General features: G+C 43.5%; 1 protein-coding gene and 1 pseudogene across 1 annotated transcript; both read right to left on the bottom strand.

Moving 5' to 3' along the window:
• Positions 1 to 1257: 1257 nt before the first annotated feature.
• LOC134400445 (uncharacterized) lies at positions 1258 to 3426 on the bottom strand (annotated as a pseudogene).
• Positions 3427 to 10995: 7569 nt separating this feature from the next.
• Positions 10996 to 11940, bottom strand: LOC134400444 (proteinase-activated receptor 1-like). Its single transcript, XM_063128775.1, has one exon. The coding sequence runs from the start codon at positions 11875 to 11877 to the stop codon at positions 10996 to 10998; it is 882 nt and encodes a 293-aa protein (XP_062984845.1). The 5' UTR covers positions 11878 to 11940.
• Between the last annotated feature and the right edge of the window lie 9183 nt (positions 11941 to 21123).

The following is a 21123-nucleotide window of genomic DNA, read 5'->3' as shown; positions in this document are numbered from 1 at the left end:
TATCCCTGTCCAGATAGGGGCGTAGCTGGGCCACCAATCAGAGTTTGTAAAAGGCACTCTGTGCCACTGAGGTCACCTGAGCCTCAAGTGACAATGATGGATCTAAAAGAACCCCCAAGCTACGAACCTGCTCCTTCAGGGTGAGTGCAATCCCATCCAGAACTGGTAGGACACCCTCCATCCTGTCAGCGGAATCACCTACTAACAGCATCTCAGTCTTGTCTGGATTGATTTTCAGTTTATTAGCCCTCATCCAGTCCATTGTTGCAGCCAGGCACCGATTCAACACATCCACAGCCTCTCCTGCTGAAGATGAAAAGGAGAAATAGAGCTGTGTGTCGTCAGCATACTGATGACAGCATACTCCAAAGCTCCGGATGACCGCACCCAGCAGCTTCATGTAAATGTTAAACAACATGGGGGACAAAACCGACCCCTGCGGGACCCCATACTTGAGAGTCCACGGGGCTGAGTAATGTTCCGCAAGCACCATCTTCTGTATCCGACCCGCCAAATAGGAGTGGAACCACTGCAAAGCAGTACCTCCCACTCCCAGCTCAGCTAGTCATCCCAGAAGGATACCATGGTCTATGGTATCGAAAGGTGCTGAGAGGTCAAGGAGAATCAACAGAGTCACACTCCCTCTCCTGTCTTTCTCCCAACATAGGTCATCATACAAGGCGACCAAGGCTGTTTCCGTGCCAAAACCAGGCCTGAAGCCCGACTGAAATGGATCCAGATAATCAGTCTCACCCGCTCAAGGACCTTGCCCAGGAATGGAACATTTGCCACCGGCCTATAGTTATTAAGATGTACCCCCGTTTCTTTTTACCCCGGCCGTAGGCTGTGGAATTCTCACGAGAGATCCGCTGACTTCTCCCAAGAGGTCAGCCAAGCTCTTGTGGGAACCCTGCAGCTGGTAGGGCGTGCAAGGCAGGAGCAAGTGGTTGGACAGGCAGGGGCACGGCGGCACTGCCACCATACTTGAGATAACGAGATACGTTGGGGCCGCCTGATAATTTCAGACATGTTGCAATGGCCACTGTAAAAAAAAGCGTGTCCAGAAACGTACTGTCTTTGTATGTATAGCCACTTTTGGAATATGATTGTTTTGATCACCACGGCGCTGTCTATACGTCTTCAAAGCCCCGTGGTGCTGCGAACCAGCACTGGGTCAGTGCTGGTTCGCAGCCACCGCGGGGCAAATACACAAAGGAGTGCATTAGAAAAGTCGGGGATTCACCCCGACTTTTTTCTTCAGAGTGAGGTCACCACGGCCACTCTGTCGCGTGACCTCGCTCTGGCATCAAGCTGGGGGTGGTCCAGATTGGATGGCAACCACTGATCGGTCACCGGAAGCCGAAAAGGGTAGGCAATGGGCTCCTGTACCCAGATGACTTCCGGAAAACCTCCTGCACCACCACCCTGCAACAGCAATACCACGGGGTTTCAGGGGGAAGGAGTGAGGAACTGGTGCTATGAAGACAGGCCCTGCCATTTAAAGGGATACAGCAGAGCTGGGAAAGATGAAAAAAAAAAAAAGGATCACCAAAATTATCATTGGGTTGGTTGGTGCATATTCTTTACAAGGCCGAAATGCTTGGACTTTCCCAGTATACCAAAAGACAATGGGAGACAGGACAGAGATTTATGAAATTGTGTATGGTGTGGAGAAAGCAGAGAGATAAGCATTACACAAAATTAAAATGGAATTTGCTAACACAAGAACGTGGTGATGTGGCTTTAAAAAGGCATTGGAAAAATTCCTAATGGATGTCTATCAGTGGCTTTTAGCGCTGATAGCTAAATGGATCCTCCATGTTCAGAGATAGTCTTCCTCTGCATAACTGTCAGGAAGAAAGCCAAGGATGGATGTTTCCTGCATCTCCTACTCTGGGGGCATTTTTGGAAAAAATATGTTGGGATAGGTGAACCATGACGAAAATGCTGCACAAAAGCTGGGAAACCTTTGAATGATCAGTGTTTGGAAGAAAGGTTGTGGGACCAAGGGGAGAAGGCGAACCCTGGAAGGCTGCATTAGGAGGGCTGCCAAAGAGGAACAAGAACCCTTCTTTCCTGCAATGTCTGCAATGGCTTCTATAAAAATTGTGTAGGGGAGGCTGATGGCTCCGATGTCAGGGGTGGTAATTCTGCTCTGAGTTTCAGTCAGAAATCTAATGGAGCTCTTCAAGGTGGTTCTGACTGAAACCCCGGGCGGATTCACCTCCCCACTGACGTTGGAGCCACCAGCCATGAAGCTATGATCTAACTAGCCTCGGTATATACTTGTCCTAAGAAATGAGGTGAATATGTCATGCTCAGTAGAGAATACAATGAAGCTGGTGTGTGTTTGAAGAAACGTCACCGAGCTCTGTGCAGTTAGGAATTACTGGGGCTTGCTTCCTGCTTTCCAATGCCTTATAAGGAAATTAATCTCACAGTGTGCAAAGCTAAAAAGCACAATCGAACTGCCCATGCGTTACATCCATGTTAAAATTGCACTTTCGTGCTGTTTCCTGCACTCTCCTAAATTTAATCCCCCATCTTGTAACTGTTCATTTGGTTTCTTTTTCCTAGATGTAGAACTTGGCATTTATCCCTATTAAATTTCATTCTGTTGTTTTCAGCCCAGTGCTCCAGCCGATCAAGATCACTTTGAAGTTTGTTTCGGTCTTCCAGGGTATTAGCTATCCCACCCAATTTTGTGTCATCTGCAAATTTGATAAATTTGAAATCATTTCATCATCTTTGTTGCCCTCCTCTGAACCTGTTCTAACCTGTCAATGTCCTTCTGGAAATGTGGTGCTCAGAATTGTACACAATACTCCAGGTGTGGCCTCACTTGTGCCAAGTAGAGAGGAATAAGGACTTCACATGTCTTTGATACAATGCTGCTTCTAACGCAGCCCAGAACTGCATTAGCCCTTCTAGTGGCTGTCTCACACTGCTGACTCATGTTCAGTTTGCTGGCGATGACTTCATCCAAATCCTCCTCTGATGTAGTGCTCCCAAGCCATGACTTTCCCATCTTGTATGTGTACCCTACATTTTCCCTCCCTAAGTGTATTACTTTACATTTTTCCCTGTTAAAGGACCTTGTTCCTCTCAGCCCAGTCTTCCAACCTCTCCAAATCAGATTGCAGTCTCTTTCTGCCATCAAGGGTGTTGGCCAGACCTCCCAGTTTTGTGTCATCCACAAATTTGATAAGAATGTTGAATAATACTGACCCCAAGATAGAACCCTGTGGTACCCCACTGGTTACTGCTCTTCAACTCAATGTAGAGCTATTCATGATAACTCTCTGAGTGTGGTTAGCCAGACAGTTGTGGACCCACCTTACTGTAGTTGCCTTTAAGGTTTTCTTCCCATGGTATCTTTCTTACTATTTCTCTTAGTTTATTAAAATTGGCCTTCCTAAAATCCATGGTTTGTCTTCGGCTCTTTTTTTTAACCAGACTATTTGTCAAAATCATGAACTCTTACAACATGTGGTCACTTATACCCAAAATTCCCACCACTTTAATATCTTCAATCAACTCCTTCCTTTTAGTAAGAGCCAAATCCAAGATAATAGACTGCCTAGTGTCCACCTCAAACTTTTGAAAGAGAAAATTATCACTAATACAAGTCAAGAACTTTTCTGACATCTTGTATTTGGCAGAAATAGTCTGAATCTTAACTCATGGCAAAAGCATGTTGGGGTGTACTCACAGTTTGTTCTTGCTGTGCTGGATAAAGTGCAGAGGATACTGAGCAGAGAAAGGAGTGACTTCATAGAGAGCTCCATTTCTTCCACAGGCAGGGTGCTGGGCCTCGATTACCAGGTTTCTAAGAGAGGCTGCAGGGATCTCCCTGGGCAAAAACGTCCACTGCTCCACTGAACAAGGATTCACTGTGATCACTCCACTTTAATGGGTTCACTCTCTATATGTATTTCAGAGCAGCGGGTTTGCCAAGTGGAAAACCAATACATTTCATGTATTCCACTTCATATTACAGGAAAGTTGATTTCCCTATTGCCCACTTCATATGTTTTAGTGCCCATACCAGAGGGATACATTCACTTATAGGTTTACCTTGATAAAAGAGCAAGCTGCTCAGAAAAAAAGACTACTTTCGGCTCACAGGTGTTAAAGAAGCTGCTGTAAAATAAAAGCAACCCAGAAGAGACATTAAGCTAACCAGCCTGTAATTTCCCAGATCCCCCCTGGATCCTATTTTAAAAATTGGTTTGACATTGAACATCTTCCAGCCCTGTGGTATGGAGGCTGATCATAGGGACATGTTGCATTTTTGGTTAGAAGATCAGCTATTTTATATTTGAGTTCTTGAAGGGCTCTAGGACGGATACAATCTGAGCCCAGTGATTTATTTACTTTCAATTTGTCAATATGGTGGAGAACTTCCATCTTTTGTCACCCACTATTTGCTTCAGTTCCTCAGTTTCCCTCCCTGAAAACATCAGTTCAAGCACAGGTATCTGTCCTGTATCTTCTGCAGTGCAGACCCACGTGAAGAATTTATTCTGAGGGCTCATCTACACCATACAAGATATTGCACTATGAAAGTGGTATATAAAAGGCAGGAGCCACACCAAGCAGGTTATAGTGGTATGAAAGCAGTATATAGTATGGGCCTTCCTAGACGAGGCCTTAGCGTGCCTTCTGTCCCGGCTTCCCTGCTGTGCGTCCAGATGACGCACAGAGGAATCCGGAGACAGGCCGCGCTGAGGCCTCCTCCAACGCGCCATAAGCGAATTCGCTTATGGCGCGCCTTTTCCCCAGCTCCGGCCTCAGTCTAGGGACTTCCGCAGCTTTTCGCGGCTCCTCGCTTACTCGCGAGGAGCCATGAAAAGCCGCGGACCTGGCACAGCGCTCATAGGAGCGCTGTGCCCATCAGCGGGGGGGGGCGAAGGCTGGGAGGGTGGGTGCCAGGGTGGGTGGCACGGGGGGAGGGCGGGTGCGATCGCACCGCGCGCCGCCTGAGCCCGGGCAATGCCTGGCATGCCAGGCATTGCCCGGGCTCGGGCGGCGCGCGGTGCGATCGCACCCGCCCTCCCCCCGTGCCACCCACCCTGGCACCCACCCTCCCAGCCTTCGCCCCCTCCCCCCGGTAAAAAAAACCAAAAAAAACACACTTACCTCTCCGGAGTCTTCGGGCCGCACCCGGCCCCTTTAAAATTAAAAAAAAAAAAAGCGGACGCCGCAGGGACGCAACGTCCCTGCGCGTCGTGCGTGTGGTAGCCTGGGGGAGGCGCGCTAACTTCAGCGCGCCTCGGCCCCGACTCCCTGCCGGCATAAGCCGGCAGGTCTAGCAAAGCCCTATGTGTCAATGAGCCCCAACAGTTGTCAGTGCACTTCAATACTGCTATAAAGCAGTAGTGTGGCTCCTGCCTTTTATATACCACTTTCATACCACTTTCATCGTGCAATATCCTGCTTGGTATTGATGAGGCCATCTTCTCTTCTCCTTGTCCTACTTTAGTACTCCTTTAACTCTGTTGTCATCCAGCAGTCCACTTGCTTTACTAGCTGGTTTCCTGCTTCTGATATATTTAAAGAATTCTTTGTTGTTGGACTTGATATTGTTAGCCATATACTTTTCAAAATGCTTTTTTCCATCTCTTATTGTCTGCTTGCCTTGCCTTTGTGCAAGCTTGTGCCCCCGTTTGTTTTCCTCACTTGGGCAAGACTTCCATTTTCCGAAAGAAGTCCTCTTTTCTTTAATACCTTCTGTGATACTGCTCGTTAATCATGCTGGTGACCTCTTGAACTTGGTGCTACCTTTCCTAACCTGTGATATATACTTTAGCTGAGCTTCTATTATTGTAGTTTTGAGTAACATCCAAGCATTTTGAAGGGATTTAATCCCTTTGGCTCCTCCTTTCGACTGAGTTCCCTCATTTTAGAGAAGTTTCCTCATTTGAAGTCAAATGTGACTGTGTTGGGCCGTAGCTAGACCTAAGGTTTATCCCAGGATCATCCCGGGTTCGTCCCTGCCTGAGCACTGGATGCCCTGTGTGGCACTTAGATGAACAGGTTTGACCCCAGGATGATCCTGTGATAAACCTTAGGTCTAGCTACGGCCTTGGACTTCCTAGGCAATTTGCCACTTAAATATATATGAAACCTTATAGCGCTGTGGTCACTGTTTCTATGTGGTTCAACAAAATTTATATTGCATTCTAGGTCTTATTTGGAAACTGTGATCTCATTGTTTCCTAAGAAAGAACACCTTTCCTAAGGTAGGACATACATTGATCACACCTGCTCCAGGAAGATCTGATGTTAGGCCTCTGTGCATCCAGTCTGTCTCGCCTTCATTAATCATAGAATCATAGAATCATAGAATAACAGAGTTGGAAGGGGCCTACAAGGCCATCGAGTCCAACCCCCTGCTCAATGCAGGAATCCACCCTAAAGCATCCCTGACAGATGCTTGTCCAGCTGCCTCTTGAATGCCTCTAGTGTGGGAGAGCCCACAACCTCCCTAGGTAACTGATTCCACCGTTGCACTGCTCTAACAGTTAGGAAGTTTTTCCTGATGTCCAGCTGGAATCTGGCTTCCTTTAACTTGAGCCCGTTATTCCGTGTCCTGCACTCTGGGAGGATCGAGAAGAGATCCTGGCCCTCCTCTGTGTGACAACCTTTTAAGTATTTGAAGAGTGCTATCATGTCTCCCCTCAATCTTCTCTTCTCCAGGCTAAACATGCCCAGTTCTTTCAGTCTCTCTTCATAGGGCTTTGTTTCTAGACCTCTGATCATCCTGGTTGCCCTCTTCTGAACACGCTCCAGCTTGTCTGCATCCTTCTTGAATTGTGGAGCCCAGAACTGGACACAATACTCTAGATGAGGCCTAACCAGGGCCGAATAGAGAGGAACCAGTACCTCACGTGATTTGGAAGCTATACTTCTATTAATGCAGCCCAAAATAGCATTGGCCTTTCTTGCAGCCATATCACACTGTTGGCTCATATTCACCTTGCGATCTACAACAATTCCAAGATCCTTCTCATTTGTAGTATTGCTAAGCCAAGTATCCCCCATCTTGGAACTGTGCATTTGGTTTCTATTCCCTAAATGTAGAACTTGGCATTTATCCCTATTAAATTTCATCCTGTTTTTTCAGCCCAGCACTCCAGCCTATAAAGATCACTTTGAAGTTTTTTTCTGTCTTCCAGGGTATTAGCTATCCCACCCAATTTGGTGTCATCTGCAAATTTGATCAGTGTTCCCTGCACCTCCTCGTCCAAATCATTAATAAAAATGTTGAAGAGCACTGGGCCCAGGACTGAGCCCTGCGGTACCCCACTCGCTGCCTCTCCCCAGTTTGAGAAGGTTCCATTGATAAGTACTCTTTGAGTCCGATTCTGTAGCCAACTGTGAATCCACCTAATAGTTGTTCCATCTAACCCACTTTTAGCTAGTTTGTTAATCAGAATGTCATGTGGTACTTTGTCAAAAGCTTTGCTGAAGTCAAGATATATGACATCCACAGCATTCCCATAGTCCACAAGGGAGGTTACCTGATCAAAAAATGAGATCAAATTAGTCTGACAGGATTTGTTCCTGACAAATCCATGTTGTCTTCTAGTAATCACCGCATTGATTTCAAGGTATTTACAGATTGACTTCTTTATAATCTGCTCCAGAATTTTCCCAGGGATGGATGTCAGACTGACTGGTCTGTAGTTCCCAGGTTCCTCCTTTTTTCCCTTTTTGAAAATAGGGACAACGTTAGCCCTCCTCCAGTCGTCCGGCACCTCACCCGTCTTCCATGATTTTGCAAAGATAATAGACAAAGGTTCTGAGAGTTCTTCCGCTAGCTCCTTCATTACTCTAGGATGCAGTTCATCGGGCCCTGGAGATTTGAACTCATTCAAGGAAATTAGGTGTTCTTTGACCATTTGTTTATCAAGCTCAAACTGTAATCCTGCCCCCTCAACTTCTGCTTCACTTTTTCCAGGGGGGTCATAGACCCGCTTTTGGGAGAAGACTGAGGCAAAGTAGGAATTGAGCACTTCAGCCTTTTCTTTGTCATCTGTTATTAATTTGCCATCCTCATTAAACAGTTGAACCATTTCTTTCCTCTGTCTTTTACTACTCACATATCTGAAGAAAGCCTTTTTATTGCTTTTAGCATCCCTCGCTAATCTCAGCTCATTCACAGCTTTAGCCTTCCTGACGCCATTTCGGCACTTCTGCGTCACTTGTCTGTACTCTTCTTTTGTAGCCTGGCCTTCCTTCCACTTCCTATATGTATCCCTTTTTGTTTTCAGGTCATCTCTAAGCTTTTTGTGGAGCCACATTGGTTTCCTCTGTTGTCTTCTATCTTTTCTCCTTGTTGGAATTGTTTGTAACTGTGCCTTTAAAATTTCCTTTTTTAAATACTCCCACCCATCCTGCACTCCTTTTCTCATTAGGCTCCCTTGCCACGGGACCTTACTTATTATAGTTCTGAGTTTATTAAAATCAGCTTTCCTAAAATCCAGAGTACGTGTATGGCTATGTTCGACTTTTGTCTCCTTCATAATCAAAAGCTTCGGCTATTGGGCGGTATAGAAATGTAATAAATAAATAAATAAAAAATAAATAATCAAGAATTCAAGTATGACGTGGTCACTTTCCCCCAGAGTTCCCGTAACTGCCACTTTATCCACTAAGTCATCCCTATTAGTCAATAACAAGTCAAGAATTGCCGATCCTCTAGTTCCTTCCACCACTTTCTGTAGGAGAAAGTTATCACCCATACATGTCAGGAATTTCTTGGAAGGGCCGCTTTTGGCAGTAATGGTCTCCCAACAGATATCAGGGTAATTGAAGTCCCCCATCACTAGTACATCACACTTCCTTGAAACACTGGCAATTTGTTTCTCAAAAGTTTCGTCCTCGTCTTCTCCTTGATTGGGTGGTCGGTAGTAGACTCCGATTATCATATTCTTTTTATTCCTAGCCCCATTTATTTTAATCCATACGCTCTCGACGGGGCTTCCAGTGTCATCCGCCTGTCTTTCTGTGCAGGGATAGGTATTTTTAACATATAGTGCAACTCCACCTCCCTTTCTATTTCTTCTGTTCTTTTTGAACAAGTTATATCCTTCAATTGCTATATTCCAGTCATGGGAGTCATCCCACCAAGTTTCAGTTATACCTATCAAGTCGTATTTGCCTTCATGTAATAAGAGTTCAAGTTCATTCTGTTTGTTTCCCATGCTCTGGGCATTAGTATATAGACATCAAAGACCATGTGTTTTATAGTCTGGCTTTGTTCCTACCTTGTTGCAGACACTATTTTGGGACTCTGTTGGAGCTGTTCTCTGTACTGTGGTGCATTGGCCTTCATCCATTGTTGCCTCGAAATTTACGTCTCCCACCCCCGTAAGATTCAGTTTAAAGCCCTCCTGATGAAGTTCTTCATGCTGTGGCTGAACTCATTCTTTCCAGCCCTTGTGAGGTGCAACCCATCCCTTGCCAGCAGTCCATGTTCCAAGTAGCGTAGCCCGTGGTCCCAGAATCCAAAACTCTCACGACGGCACCACCTTCGAAGCCACGGAGTATTTTTCTTTCCCTTTCTAATCCTCTTCCAAGAACCGGGAGGATGGATGAGAAAACTACCTGGGCCCCAAAGTTCTTCAGTTTCCTTCCCAGAACTTCAAAGTCTGAAATGATCAGTTGGACTATCTTTAGTTCACCACAGAGAATTAATCGGGCTAGATCTACACTACACTACTGCTTTTTAGCGGCATTGAAGTACACTGATAACTATTGGGGCACAATACTGCTTTCATAGTGTTATTTTCTGCTTTTTATTCTACATTCATAATGATTTGACACAAGGTGTAGATCTGGCCTCAGCTGGCCACAGAGAACAGGTAATGACAATTCCTTTTCTTGAAGCATATTTGCTAATTATTGGTAAACATAAAGAACCTGAGTGATTGGATTCAGGATCTACCTTCCACAAGAGGAGGGACCTTTTGCTCAGAGAAGGTCCCTCTGCCGATTTTTGTACACACACCCTCACCACCCCACAACCACAGCTCACCCCATTCATCAGGGCTTCCTTGGAATTCAATATGTAGCATTTTTAGGGGGCTGGATGGGTTTCTGTGGGAAAGAGGGGGCAGGGAAGTCCGTGTCCACCAATGCAGTTGATCACGCATAAATCTGGATCCAACCCGAGATAACTTAGTGTTAAATAATTTGTTGTCTGACATTTTAAAGCAACATACAGCCTGGTCTTATTATTTATTTGGAAGAAATACACCAAATAAATATGTAAAGGGGACTAAGGCTTTAGCATTTGGTGCCATCTAGTGTCATTTTATATGTACCAGGAATTTGGAAAGAAGCACTAGAGGGCAGCCAGATTTTGCAGAAAAGAATATGCTGCCACAACCAGTCCTTCTCAACACCACAGAAGATTTAAGGCAGACTTCTCCAACCTGGAGGATTATGGAACTGTAGTCCAACATATCTAAAAGGCACCAGGTTTGGAAGGCTGATTAAAGGGGTTATTTGTAATCTGAACTGACTGAAATTCTTTCTTGAGGTCCTCTCCATGACCGTATTGTAGAGCATGAAGAAATGGCAGGAGAGTGAAGATGTTATATTTATTTTATTTTTGCTCTGCCTTTTAGGGTGAGCCCTCACATGGCAGCTTAAAATGCTCTAAAATAAAAATAAAAATTTGAACAAACTAAACAAAACCATCATCAGAGATATCCAGAAAAACAGCACAATTGTTTTTGCACAAATACTGGGGTAGGGAGACACACACACACCCATATTGTGATGATGGGAGACAAACTTACATATAATAGGGGAGTCAGACACACACATGCTTTGCTTTTGCTGGAGAAGAGGGAAATGGCAGATCCTCCCTTCCCAGCAACCCAGACCCAACCAGGGCTAGAAAGAAATCCATGGACACTGAAGAGAGCTGCTGTAAACTAATATTCACATCTGTGCTGTGAAAGGTCCAGGCTGCCATTGCTATGCTTGAGACGAATGATCCAAGCCTCTAGCAGATCTATTGCTGCTTGTTATCCAAAGATCTTTGACAAGAACGGAATGCTTTCTTTGGCACAGGAGATTCCAGACCTGTTTTTGACATTCTGAAGAGGCATAATAAAAAATCAAGGGGTCAATGCAGCAGTTGATGGTACCGATACAGAGGCACAAGACGTGAGCAACATACAGATTCTCCCACTGTTGAGTTGGCCAAACACCTTGCACCAGCGACAGGATGCATGTTGGACCAAAGCAAACAATAAAGGAACACAAGACAGCTGCTGACAAGAGGATAGAGCGCCGCTTCTTCCCTGGCTGTGCAGCTCCATTGAATGAGGAAAGCTTCCTTATAATGCACACATAACAGGAGGTGGAGATTAATAATGGAACAAAAAAGAAGAAAATATGCAATATTAAAAGGTAATAGTGAAATCTCTTCATGTAAAGAGAAAAAGCTGGCACATCAAAACAGGTAGTGATGTTTAGCTGAGGTATGTGATGCATTAGCTCAATGGTAAACAGAGGTATCACCCCAGCTATGGCTATCAGCCAGACGGCAACGCATACCACAGAGGCACGCCTTAGAGTACGCCACGACAGAGATTGCATCGGGTACACCACTGCCAGGAAGCGATCAATGCTGATCGCCGTCAACAGCAGTATGGAGCAATACATGTTGCAGAAGAAGGTCGTGGTGGCAAAATGACACATTCCAGGTCCAAAGGCCCAGTTTCTTCTAGAAAAATAGAAAATTTTAAAAGGCAGCACACCCGCATGGACAACGTCAGCAGAAGCCAGGTTGAGCATGTAGATGACACCTGGCTTCTTACGCTTTGTCTTTATCACAAACATAAGGATGGCCATAATGTTTAAAGGAAGACCCAATATAACCACAAGAGTTTCAATGGTAGGAACAAAACGAGTCAGCCATGGATCAATTAAGTATTGATTGTGGATGTTCCAGTCATTCCCAGTTTGCGGGCTGACTAAAATGGGCAAAAGGCTCTTCGGCTGGTATGAAAGAATACGTTTATCTGATGAATCTGAAAGAACAAGCAACATATAAACACCATTATAAATTATGTTACAAATTTCAGTATTTAGTTAGTTATTCCATTTCTATCCCACCCAATAGCCGAAGCTCTAGGCGGTTCACAAAAATTAAAACCAAAAGTACAATGTAGAACTCTTTTCATCAGAATACAATTGAGCAAGGTATAGATTTGCATTTACTGATTTGGGTTTTAAAATTTATGAGTGCTGATAGAATTAGGGTACAATCCTATGCATGTTTAGACAGAAATAAGTCCTACAATTCCCAGCATTTCTCAGCCAAATTCTCTTTAATAGTGAGAGATACATTCTTCTGCTCTTCATCTACTTCAGAACAGATCTGAGGGTGCTTCTAATATAAAACACATGGTCTTCGATGTCTATATACTAATGCCCAGAGCATGGGAAACAAACAGAACGAACTTGAACTCTTATTACATGAAGGCAAATACGACTTGATAGGTATAACTGAAACTTGGTGGGATGACTCCCATGACTGGAATATAGCAATTAAAGGATATAACTTGTTCAAAAGAACAGAAGAAATAGAAAGGGAGGTGGAGTTGCACTATATGTTAAAAATACCTATCCCTGCACAGAAATACAGGCGGATCAGACTGGGAGCCCCATCGAGAGCATCTGGATTAAAATAAATGGGGCAAGGAATAAAAAGAACATGATAATCGGAGTCTACTACCAACCACCCAATCAAGGAGAAGATGAGGATGAAACTTTTGAGAAACAAATTGCTAGTGTTTCAAGGAAGTGTGATGTAGTAGTGATGGGGGACTTCAATTACCCTGATATCTGTTGGGAGACCAATACTGCCAAAAGCGGTCCTTCCAAGATTCCTGACATGTGTGGGTGATAACTTTCTCCTACAGAAAGTGGTGGAAGGAACTAGAGGATCGGCAATCCTTGACTTGATATTGACCAATAGTGATGACTTAGTGGATAAAGTGGCAGTTACGGGAACTCTAGGGGAAAGTGACCACGTCATACTTGAATTCTTGATTATGAAGGAGGCAAAAGTTGAGTGTATTCATATTGTACTCTGGATTTTAGGAAAGCTGATTTTAATAATCTCAGAACTATGATAAGTAAGGTCCCATGGCAAATGAGCCTAATGAGAAAAGGAGTGCAGGATGGGTGGGAGTATTTTAAAAAGGAAATTTTAAAGGCACAGTTACAAACAATTCCAACAAGGAGAAAAGATAGAAGACAACAGAGGAAACCAATGTGGCTCCACAAAAAGCTTAGAGATGACCTGAAAACAAAAAGGGATACATATAGGAAGTGGAAGGAAGGCCAGGCTACAAAAGAAGAGTACAGACAAGTGACGCAGAAGTGCCGAAATGGCGTCAGGAAGGCTAAAGCTCAGAATGAGCTGAGATTAGTGAGGGATGCTAAAAGCAATAAAAAGGCTTTCTTCAGATATGTGAGTAGTAAAAGACAGAGGAAAGAAATGGTTCAACTGTTTAATGAGGATGGCAAATTAATAACAGATGACAAAGAAAAGGCTGAAGTGCTCAATTCCTACTTTGCCTCAGTCTTCTCCCAAAAGCGGGTCTATGACCCCCCTGGAAAAAGTGAAGCAGAAGCTGAGGGAGCAGGATTACAGTTTGAGCTTGATAAACAAATGGTCAAAGAACACCTAATTTCCTTGAATGAGTTCAAATCTCCAGGGCCCGATGAACTGCATCCTAGAGTAATGAAGGAGCTAGCGGAAGAACTCTCAGAACCTTTGTCTATTATCTTTGCAAAATCATGGAAGACGGGTGAGGTGCCAGACGACTGGACTGGTGGCAAAAAGGAGGAACCTGGGAACTACAGACCAGTCAGTCTAACATCCATCCCTGGGAAAATTCTGGAGCAGATTATAAAGAAGTCAATCTGTAAACACCTTGAAATCAATGCGGTGATCACTAGAAGCCAACATGGATTTGTCAAGAACAAGTCCTGTCAGACTAATTTGATCTCATTTTTTGATAAGGTAACCTCCCTTATGGACCGTGGGAATGCTGTGGACATCATATATCTTGACTTCAGCAAAGCATTTGACAAAGTGCCCCATGATATTCTGATTAACAAACTATCTAAAAGTGGGCTAGATGGAACAACTATTAGGTGGATTCACAGTTGGCTACAGAATCGGACTCAAAGAGTACTTATCAATGGAACCTTCTCAAACTGGGGAGAGGCAACGAGTGGGGTACCGCAGGGCTCAGTCCTGGGCCCAGTGCTCTTCAACATTTTTATTAATGATTTGGACGAGGAGGTGCAGGGAACGCTGATCAAATTTGCGGATGACACCAAATTGGATGGGATAGCTAATACCCTAGAAGACAGAAACAAACTTCAAAGTGATCTTGATAGGCTGGAGTGCTGGGCTAAAAACAATAGGATGAAATTTAATAGGGATAAATGCCAAGTTTTACATTTAGGAAATAGAAACCAAAGGCACAGTTACAAGATGGGGGATACTTGGCTCAGCAATACTACAAACGAGAAGGATCTTGGAATTGTTGTAGATCGCAAGCTGAATATGAGCCAACAGTGCGATATGGCTGCAAGAAAGGCCAATGCTATTTTGGGCTGCATTAATAGAAGTATAGCTTCCAAATCACGTGAGGCACTGGTTCCTCTCTATTCGGCCCTGGTTAGGCCTCATCTAGAGTATTGCATCCAGTTCTGGGCTCCACAAGAAGGACACAGACAAGCTGGAGCGTGTTCAGAGGAGGGCAACCAGGATGATCAGGGGTCTGGAAACAAAGCCCTATGAAGAGAGACTGAAAGAACTGGGCATGTTTAGCCTGGAGAAGAGAAGATTGAGGGGAGGCATGATAGCACTCTTCAAATACTTCAAAGGTTGTCACACAGAGGAGGGCCAGGATCTCTTCTCGATCCTCCCAGAATGCAGGACACGGAATAACGGGCTCAGGTTAAAGGAAGCCAGATTCCAGCTGGACATCAGGAAAAACTTCCTGACTGTTAGAGCAGTATGACAATGGAATCAGTTATATGGTGACCATATTTTGGAAAACAAAAAGGAGGACAACATGGTTGCCCCCAAGGGGGCGTGTCCAGCACCAAGGGGGCGTGCCCACCCGAACATAGCCTTGGTCACATGTCTGATTTTACAGCACACATTTAAGACAAATCTCTTCTTCATAACATCTTAATGTTAAAATCACTGAAATAAAGAACAAGTGAGAGATTCAATGTATCTGAAGTTAACTTCACTCACTCCTACTTTTGTAGGTTTTGCTGTACTTTGAAGCTTTTGCTATACTCTTTGTGTTATTTTATTTATTTATTTATTTATTTATTTATTTATTTATTTATTTATTGATTTAATTACATTTATATACCGCCCCACAGCCGAAGCTCTCTGGGCGGTTTACAACAATAAAAAATAGTAAACATTAAAAGTATACAAAAATTTTAAAAACATAAAAACAGTATAAAAACAACAGTATAAAAAGTGTTTCTCCCCTTCCCTCAAATATTTTTTCTGACTGTATCTTCACTCATTGCAAGCTGCTGTTGTTGTTAACAGAGTTTGCTACTGGCCCCAGATCTGTTTCAAATTTGGTATGGCTAAAGCTCTACCTAAAAGCTATCATGGTGCCAACTTTCAGCTCTTTATCTTTAAAAATGACAGTTTTAAAAATAATAATTTTAAAACCTCATTTTTAAAAAAATTCCTAAAAAATCAATGGATGAACGAATCTCTTTCAAATTTGGTGTGGCTAAAGCTCTACCTAAATCCTATCATGGTACAAAGTTTCATCACTTTATCTTTAAAAATGACGATTTTAAAAATAATAATTTTAAAACCTCAATTTTAAAAAAATTCCTAAAAAATCAATGGATGAATGGATCTGTTTCAAATTTGGTGTGGCTAAAGCTCTACCTAAGTCCTTTCATGGTGCAAAGTTTCATCTCTTTATCTTTAAAAATGACGATTTAAAAAATAATAATTTTAAAACCTTAATTTTTAAAAAAATTTAAAAAATTAGTGGATGAACAGATCTGTTTCAAATTTGGTATGACTAAAGCCCTTCCTAAGAGCTACCATTGTGCCAAGTTTCATGTCTTTATCTTAAAAATGACGGAGTTATAAGCATTTTTGTTAATTCCCGTTAGAGCTGTTCTTTGTAAAAAATCCGGATTTCCCCTCCCCCTCCCGGATTTGCCGGTTTACGTCAAAACCCGGACAAATCAGGGCAAATCCGGTCATATGGTCACCCTACCTAGGGAGGTTGTGTGCTCTCCCGCACTAGAGGCCTTCAAGAGGCAGCTGGACAACCATCTGTCAGGGATGCTTTAGGGTGGATTCCTGCATTGAGCAGGGGGTTGGACTCGATGGCCTTGTAGGCCCCTTCCAACTCTGCTATTCTATGATTCTATGATAATTTTATGCCCTTTGGTTCAAACTCTGCATGTTGAAAGCCTTTACATTTTGAATATTGAAGTACCTAATAAATAGTGCTGTTCATAGTGTTGTTCCTTGAGAAATTAGTTTCATTTCAAGCATGACTTCAGGGAGTTCAGTATAGCATAACTGTTTCTCTCCTCCAATTTTATTTTCACACCAATGCCATGAGGTAAATTAATCTGGTGGATACTGTAAGCATCCCAAGGTCACTCACAGCACAATTCTACTGGAGGAGATCCTCAACTGGATGAACTGCCATATCCAAAGTCCTGCTGGACTCATGGCAGCAGGGCAGAAGTGAGGGAGAAGCAGAGGGTTTGTTCCCCCTCCCAGCCTTGTTTGTTCTCAGTGGAGGATGGTAGCTCCGATGTCAGTGGAGTGGTAAATCTGTTCCAGGTTTCAGTCAGAACCATTAAGCATTCTAAAGGAGCACCTTGGCTGGCCTCCATTGTTTATTTTGCAAATTTCCTCCTGTTGGCTCCAATGGAAGGGAATTACTGGCATCAATCTGCCACTGCAAAGATATATATCTCATCCTTCAATGTGTTCCAAGACTGCCTTAAAGAAGAACAAGTCATCTCCTTGCACAAATGGTGCTAGAAAGAAGTTGATTTGGGGTTGCTCTAAAACATTTTGGGACTAGAATGGCACCTTTTCGGGCAAAGTATAAAGTGTTGGTTATCACCTTTAAAGCCCTATATGGTTTGGGTCCAGGCTACCTGCGGGATCGCCTTCTCCCGTACAATCTGCCCCGCACACTCAGGTCCTCTGGGAAGAATTTCTTTCAGCCAGCCAAAACTAGGCTGACAACTATTACCCAGAGGAGCTTCTCTTCTGCTGCTCCCAGACTGTGGAATGGCCTGCCAGAGGAGATTCATCAACTTAACAGTCTTTTAGCATTTAAGAAAGCTATAAAGACTGATCTCTTCTGACAGGCCTATCCAGTGGAATTTTAAGATGTTTTTAGAATGTTTTAACAATATATATTATGTTTTAATTCAGTTTTATGTATTTTATATTTACTGTTGTTCCCCACCTCAATCAAAATGGAGAGGCGGGTAAGAATTATTATTATTATTATTATTATTATTATTATTATTATTATTATTATTATTAATTTGCACACATATCTTAAAGCATCCCAAAAAGCACTGGGAAACTAGTCTTCCTTGTATAAGGATATTCTCTTCCTCCCTTACCCTTTAAGCATTTTGGACAAGGTGAAATTCCATCAAAAAAAGAGAGAAAAGAATGTAACAAACAAGGAATGCAGCAGAGTTCCACTTTGTGTCAAAGCACCTCACTGAATCATTGACAAAGCACAATGACATGTACTCACTGTTTGCTCTTGCTGTGCTAGGTAAGGAGCAGAGGACACTGAGCAGAAAAAGTAATATCTTCAGTGGGAGCTTCATCTCTTCTCCAGAGACTCACCTGGACTTCCAGTTCTAGGTTTGTCTCAGAGCAAAGTGCAGGGATTTACATGAAAAGAAACTGGCTTTGTTTCACTGAAGAAGGATTCAGAGAGATCTAATTCCACTCTTCATTCCTTCAACCAGCTTCTGCATAAATGTTAGCTTAAAATAACCACAGAGCCTTAGATAATCATACCACTTCAACCCATTAAAAGGCAAGAGAAGAAAGAGGCAGATGTGGATTTTTATTTTTTCCCATCTGTTAATGAATGTTTTCCTAGTAATAAGGAGAAATGTCTAGGTAGTTTGCCATGGTCTTGATCTTTGTCCTCAATTAAGGTATTTTAAAAACAAAATACTTCTTAAAAACACAATTTTTTATGGGTGTAATGGATACAGATGCATTTGTTGTGGTTTTGAAAATATCCATTTTCAGAAAGAAAGAAAAAGAACAATAACCCTTATTACTGAACAGACCTTACTGTTTCCCTTCTCCTAAGTACTTTCTCAATGCACAAAGTGCTTTAGTAGTAATCTCATTTCTCATCATAACAACTTTGAGTGAAAGTGACTAGTCCAAAACCAGAGAGATACATGGCTGAGCAGTCATTGAAACTATGTGAAACTATGTACAACAACCTATCCATAACGCTTCACACCATTTCAGATACCATTATCATTGTCAGAACAAACAAAAGGCTAGATATAGTAGTTAAATGTGTTAGGTCAAGGGTGGGCAGAAGGTAGATCCCCAGATGTTTGGGACTTCAACTTCAACTTCCAGAAGCCCCTGCCAACAGGTCCAGAGGTAAAAAATTGAAGCCCAAAACATCTACTTTCTGTCCATCCTGTATTAGGGGACATAAGGACACATGAAGTGCTCTGCTGGATCAGTCTAATGGTCCATCTAGTCCAGCACTCTGTTGACACAGTGGCCATCCAGCTGTTGACCAGAGAAAGGTTTCTGGGTATGGTCTGAGGAAACAATATAGCAGAGAATAGTAGACAGAGGGTAAGTTGTGGAATCTACTTTGGTGTTGTTTTTGTTTTAACTCGATCCACAAGTGCATACACTTACAATTAAAGAAGGGTGAAGGGTACCCAGGAATTTAGTTTCCTTCCCAGAATGGACCTCTCAGCCTTTTTATGCAAAAATGCACTCCTGGTTTCTCCCCAGTCATTCTTCGTTTCAGCAGCATGAGAGAGATTTGTTGTTCTTGCTATTGTTATTTTTAAAAAACATTTAAAATTATTTTCACTTATATAAGCATTCTATGATTGGAGAATTTCATTGCAAAATTCAGGGAAGTGCAAATTTTGCATTTTAGTACGAAATTCGGTGTTTCCATTAAAACGTGAACTAAATGGATTTCTACACACATGCACACACACACACACACACACACACACACACACACAGAGAGAGAGAGAGAGAGAGAGAGAGAGAGAGAGAGAGATTTTGCCCACTTCTGCAATCTAGGAATCTTGCTGCTGCTAAGTAGGTCTGGCTCTAGCCTGTGCTTTGACAGGAGACCACCTGGGAGCCCCATGCATATCTGCTTGAATTCCAGAAAGAAAGGCAGGGTATAAATGTACTTAATAAATTAAGACAGCAATTCTGTGATCCCATAGACGCTGTTTGAGGGGGTCATAGGATACTGGGGTGGGGGGGTTGTCTCCAGGGCTGTACACAGAGGCCTTAGCTAGACCTACCAGTCTAGCGCGATGGAGGGGTAAAGTTCTCATGATATTTCTATTGGGAGATCTCCCCCTCTGTTTACACGTGGTACACGATGACCTCAGAGGGAGAGAATGTCCCGCCCACCTTTTTTTTTAAAGAGGAAGCAGCGCACATGTGTTTTTTGTTTTTTACATTTTCCTGCTCACCCCACCCCACCAGCTCCTCATGAGTAACAGCATGGAGCCGGGACAAACTGTGACGGTGGGCAACACTTTCCACAGTCTCAGGATCAGCCTGAGACCGGGGGAAAAGCAGGCCTAAAGTGTAGGGTGAGATCCCGGGGCAAGGGAGGGATCATCCCTCCTTGATCCTGGGAACCCCTGTGTGTCATGTGAACACACAGGGACGATCCAGGGGATCACCCTGGGATAAAGCCCCATCTAACTATGGCCAGAGCTACAGGCTCAGAGATGAAAATCCTTACTTGGATTTTCATCCCTGCCCAGTCACTGCGGAAAGCTCTGTTGTGGCTCTTCTTCAGAGTTTGGTGTCATGACCTCAGATGAGGATTTGGAGGGGGGAGAAAAAGGGGGTGCCAGTGTGTGGGGAGGGCAGGAAGGAGGAGAGGCCAGGATCTGCTCTACCCTGTGGACTCCACAGCCCCAGGCCCTCCCCTGCCAGTGCAACTCCACTAGATGTGCTCAAAGGTCTTCCTAACGGGAAAAATAAAATAAAATGAGGATGGAAAGGCAAAAATCATCTCTGTTGTTCCTCCCACCCTGTTGGCCGCATCCCAGGCCAGCGCTGGATAGTCAGAAACCTCCAAGATTGGTGGCTTCCATCTAGTGGGTGTCCACCCCATAGATTGATTCTTTTGTTAGGAAGGTAAGTATGACTTAACAGGTATAACTTAAGGCATGTCTACACCAGTCTTTCTCTTGGTGATCATCCCTGGATTGTCCTTGTGCGTCCACATGACACACAGGGGATCCCGGGAGCAGGTAGAGATGATCCCTCCATTTCCCCAGGATACCTGCAGGCACTTTCTCCCAGGTTTTCCTGCAGTCCCAGGATGATCCCAAGGATCATGGGTGATGTGGGTGCCCATCCCGGCTTCTTCCCTCCTCCCCACAAGTAGCAGGGGTCAGCAGAGGGAAGGAGCCAGGACAGGGGGAAACCAAGGACATTGGGGGTGGATGGGGGGTGGGGTTAGGGCTTTTTTTACTTTCTTTTTTACTTTCTTTTTTATCCTGGGCTTTTTTTTTTAATGGTGGGTGCAACATCCTGCTTCCTCCCTGGATGTTGCACCCCACGTGTGAACCCAGGGGGAGGATCTTGCGATCAGCATATCGCAAGATAGTTTTACTGCTTTTAAATTATATATTGTTTTAACTTGGTTTATGGTTTAATTTGTTTTTAGCTGTGTTTATTTACTGTTTTTATAATGTAAAGATATACAGATATATCTTTACAGATATATACAGATATACATAAAGATATATGCTTTTATCTGTACTCCG

Source organism: Elgaria multicarinata, chromosome 6, assembly GCF_023053635.1.
Source record: "Elgaria multicarinata webbii isolate HBS135686 ecotype San Diego chromosome 6, rElgMul1.1.pri, whole genome shotgun sequence".
Classification (NCBI taxonomy): Eukaryota; Metazoa; Chordata; class Lepidosauria; order Squamata; family Anguidae; genus Elgaria; species Elgaria multicarinata.
The sequence above is the reverse complement of the archived record's forward strand: the minus strand, read 5'-3'. Positions and strand labels throughout refer to the sequence as shown.

Bases quoted from the DNA above. Each gene is read 5' to 3' on its own strand.
- LOC134400444 (XM_063128775.1), bottom strand. From the start codon at position 11,877: ATGGCCATCCTTATGTTTGTGATAAAGACAAAGCGTAAGAAGCCAGGT.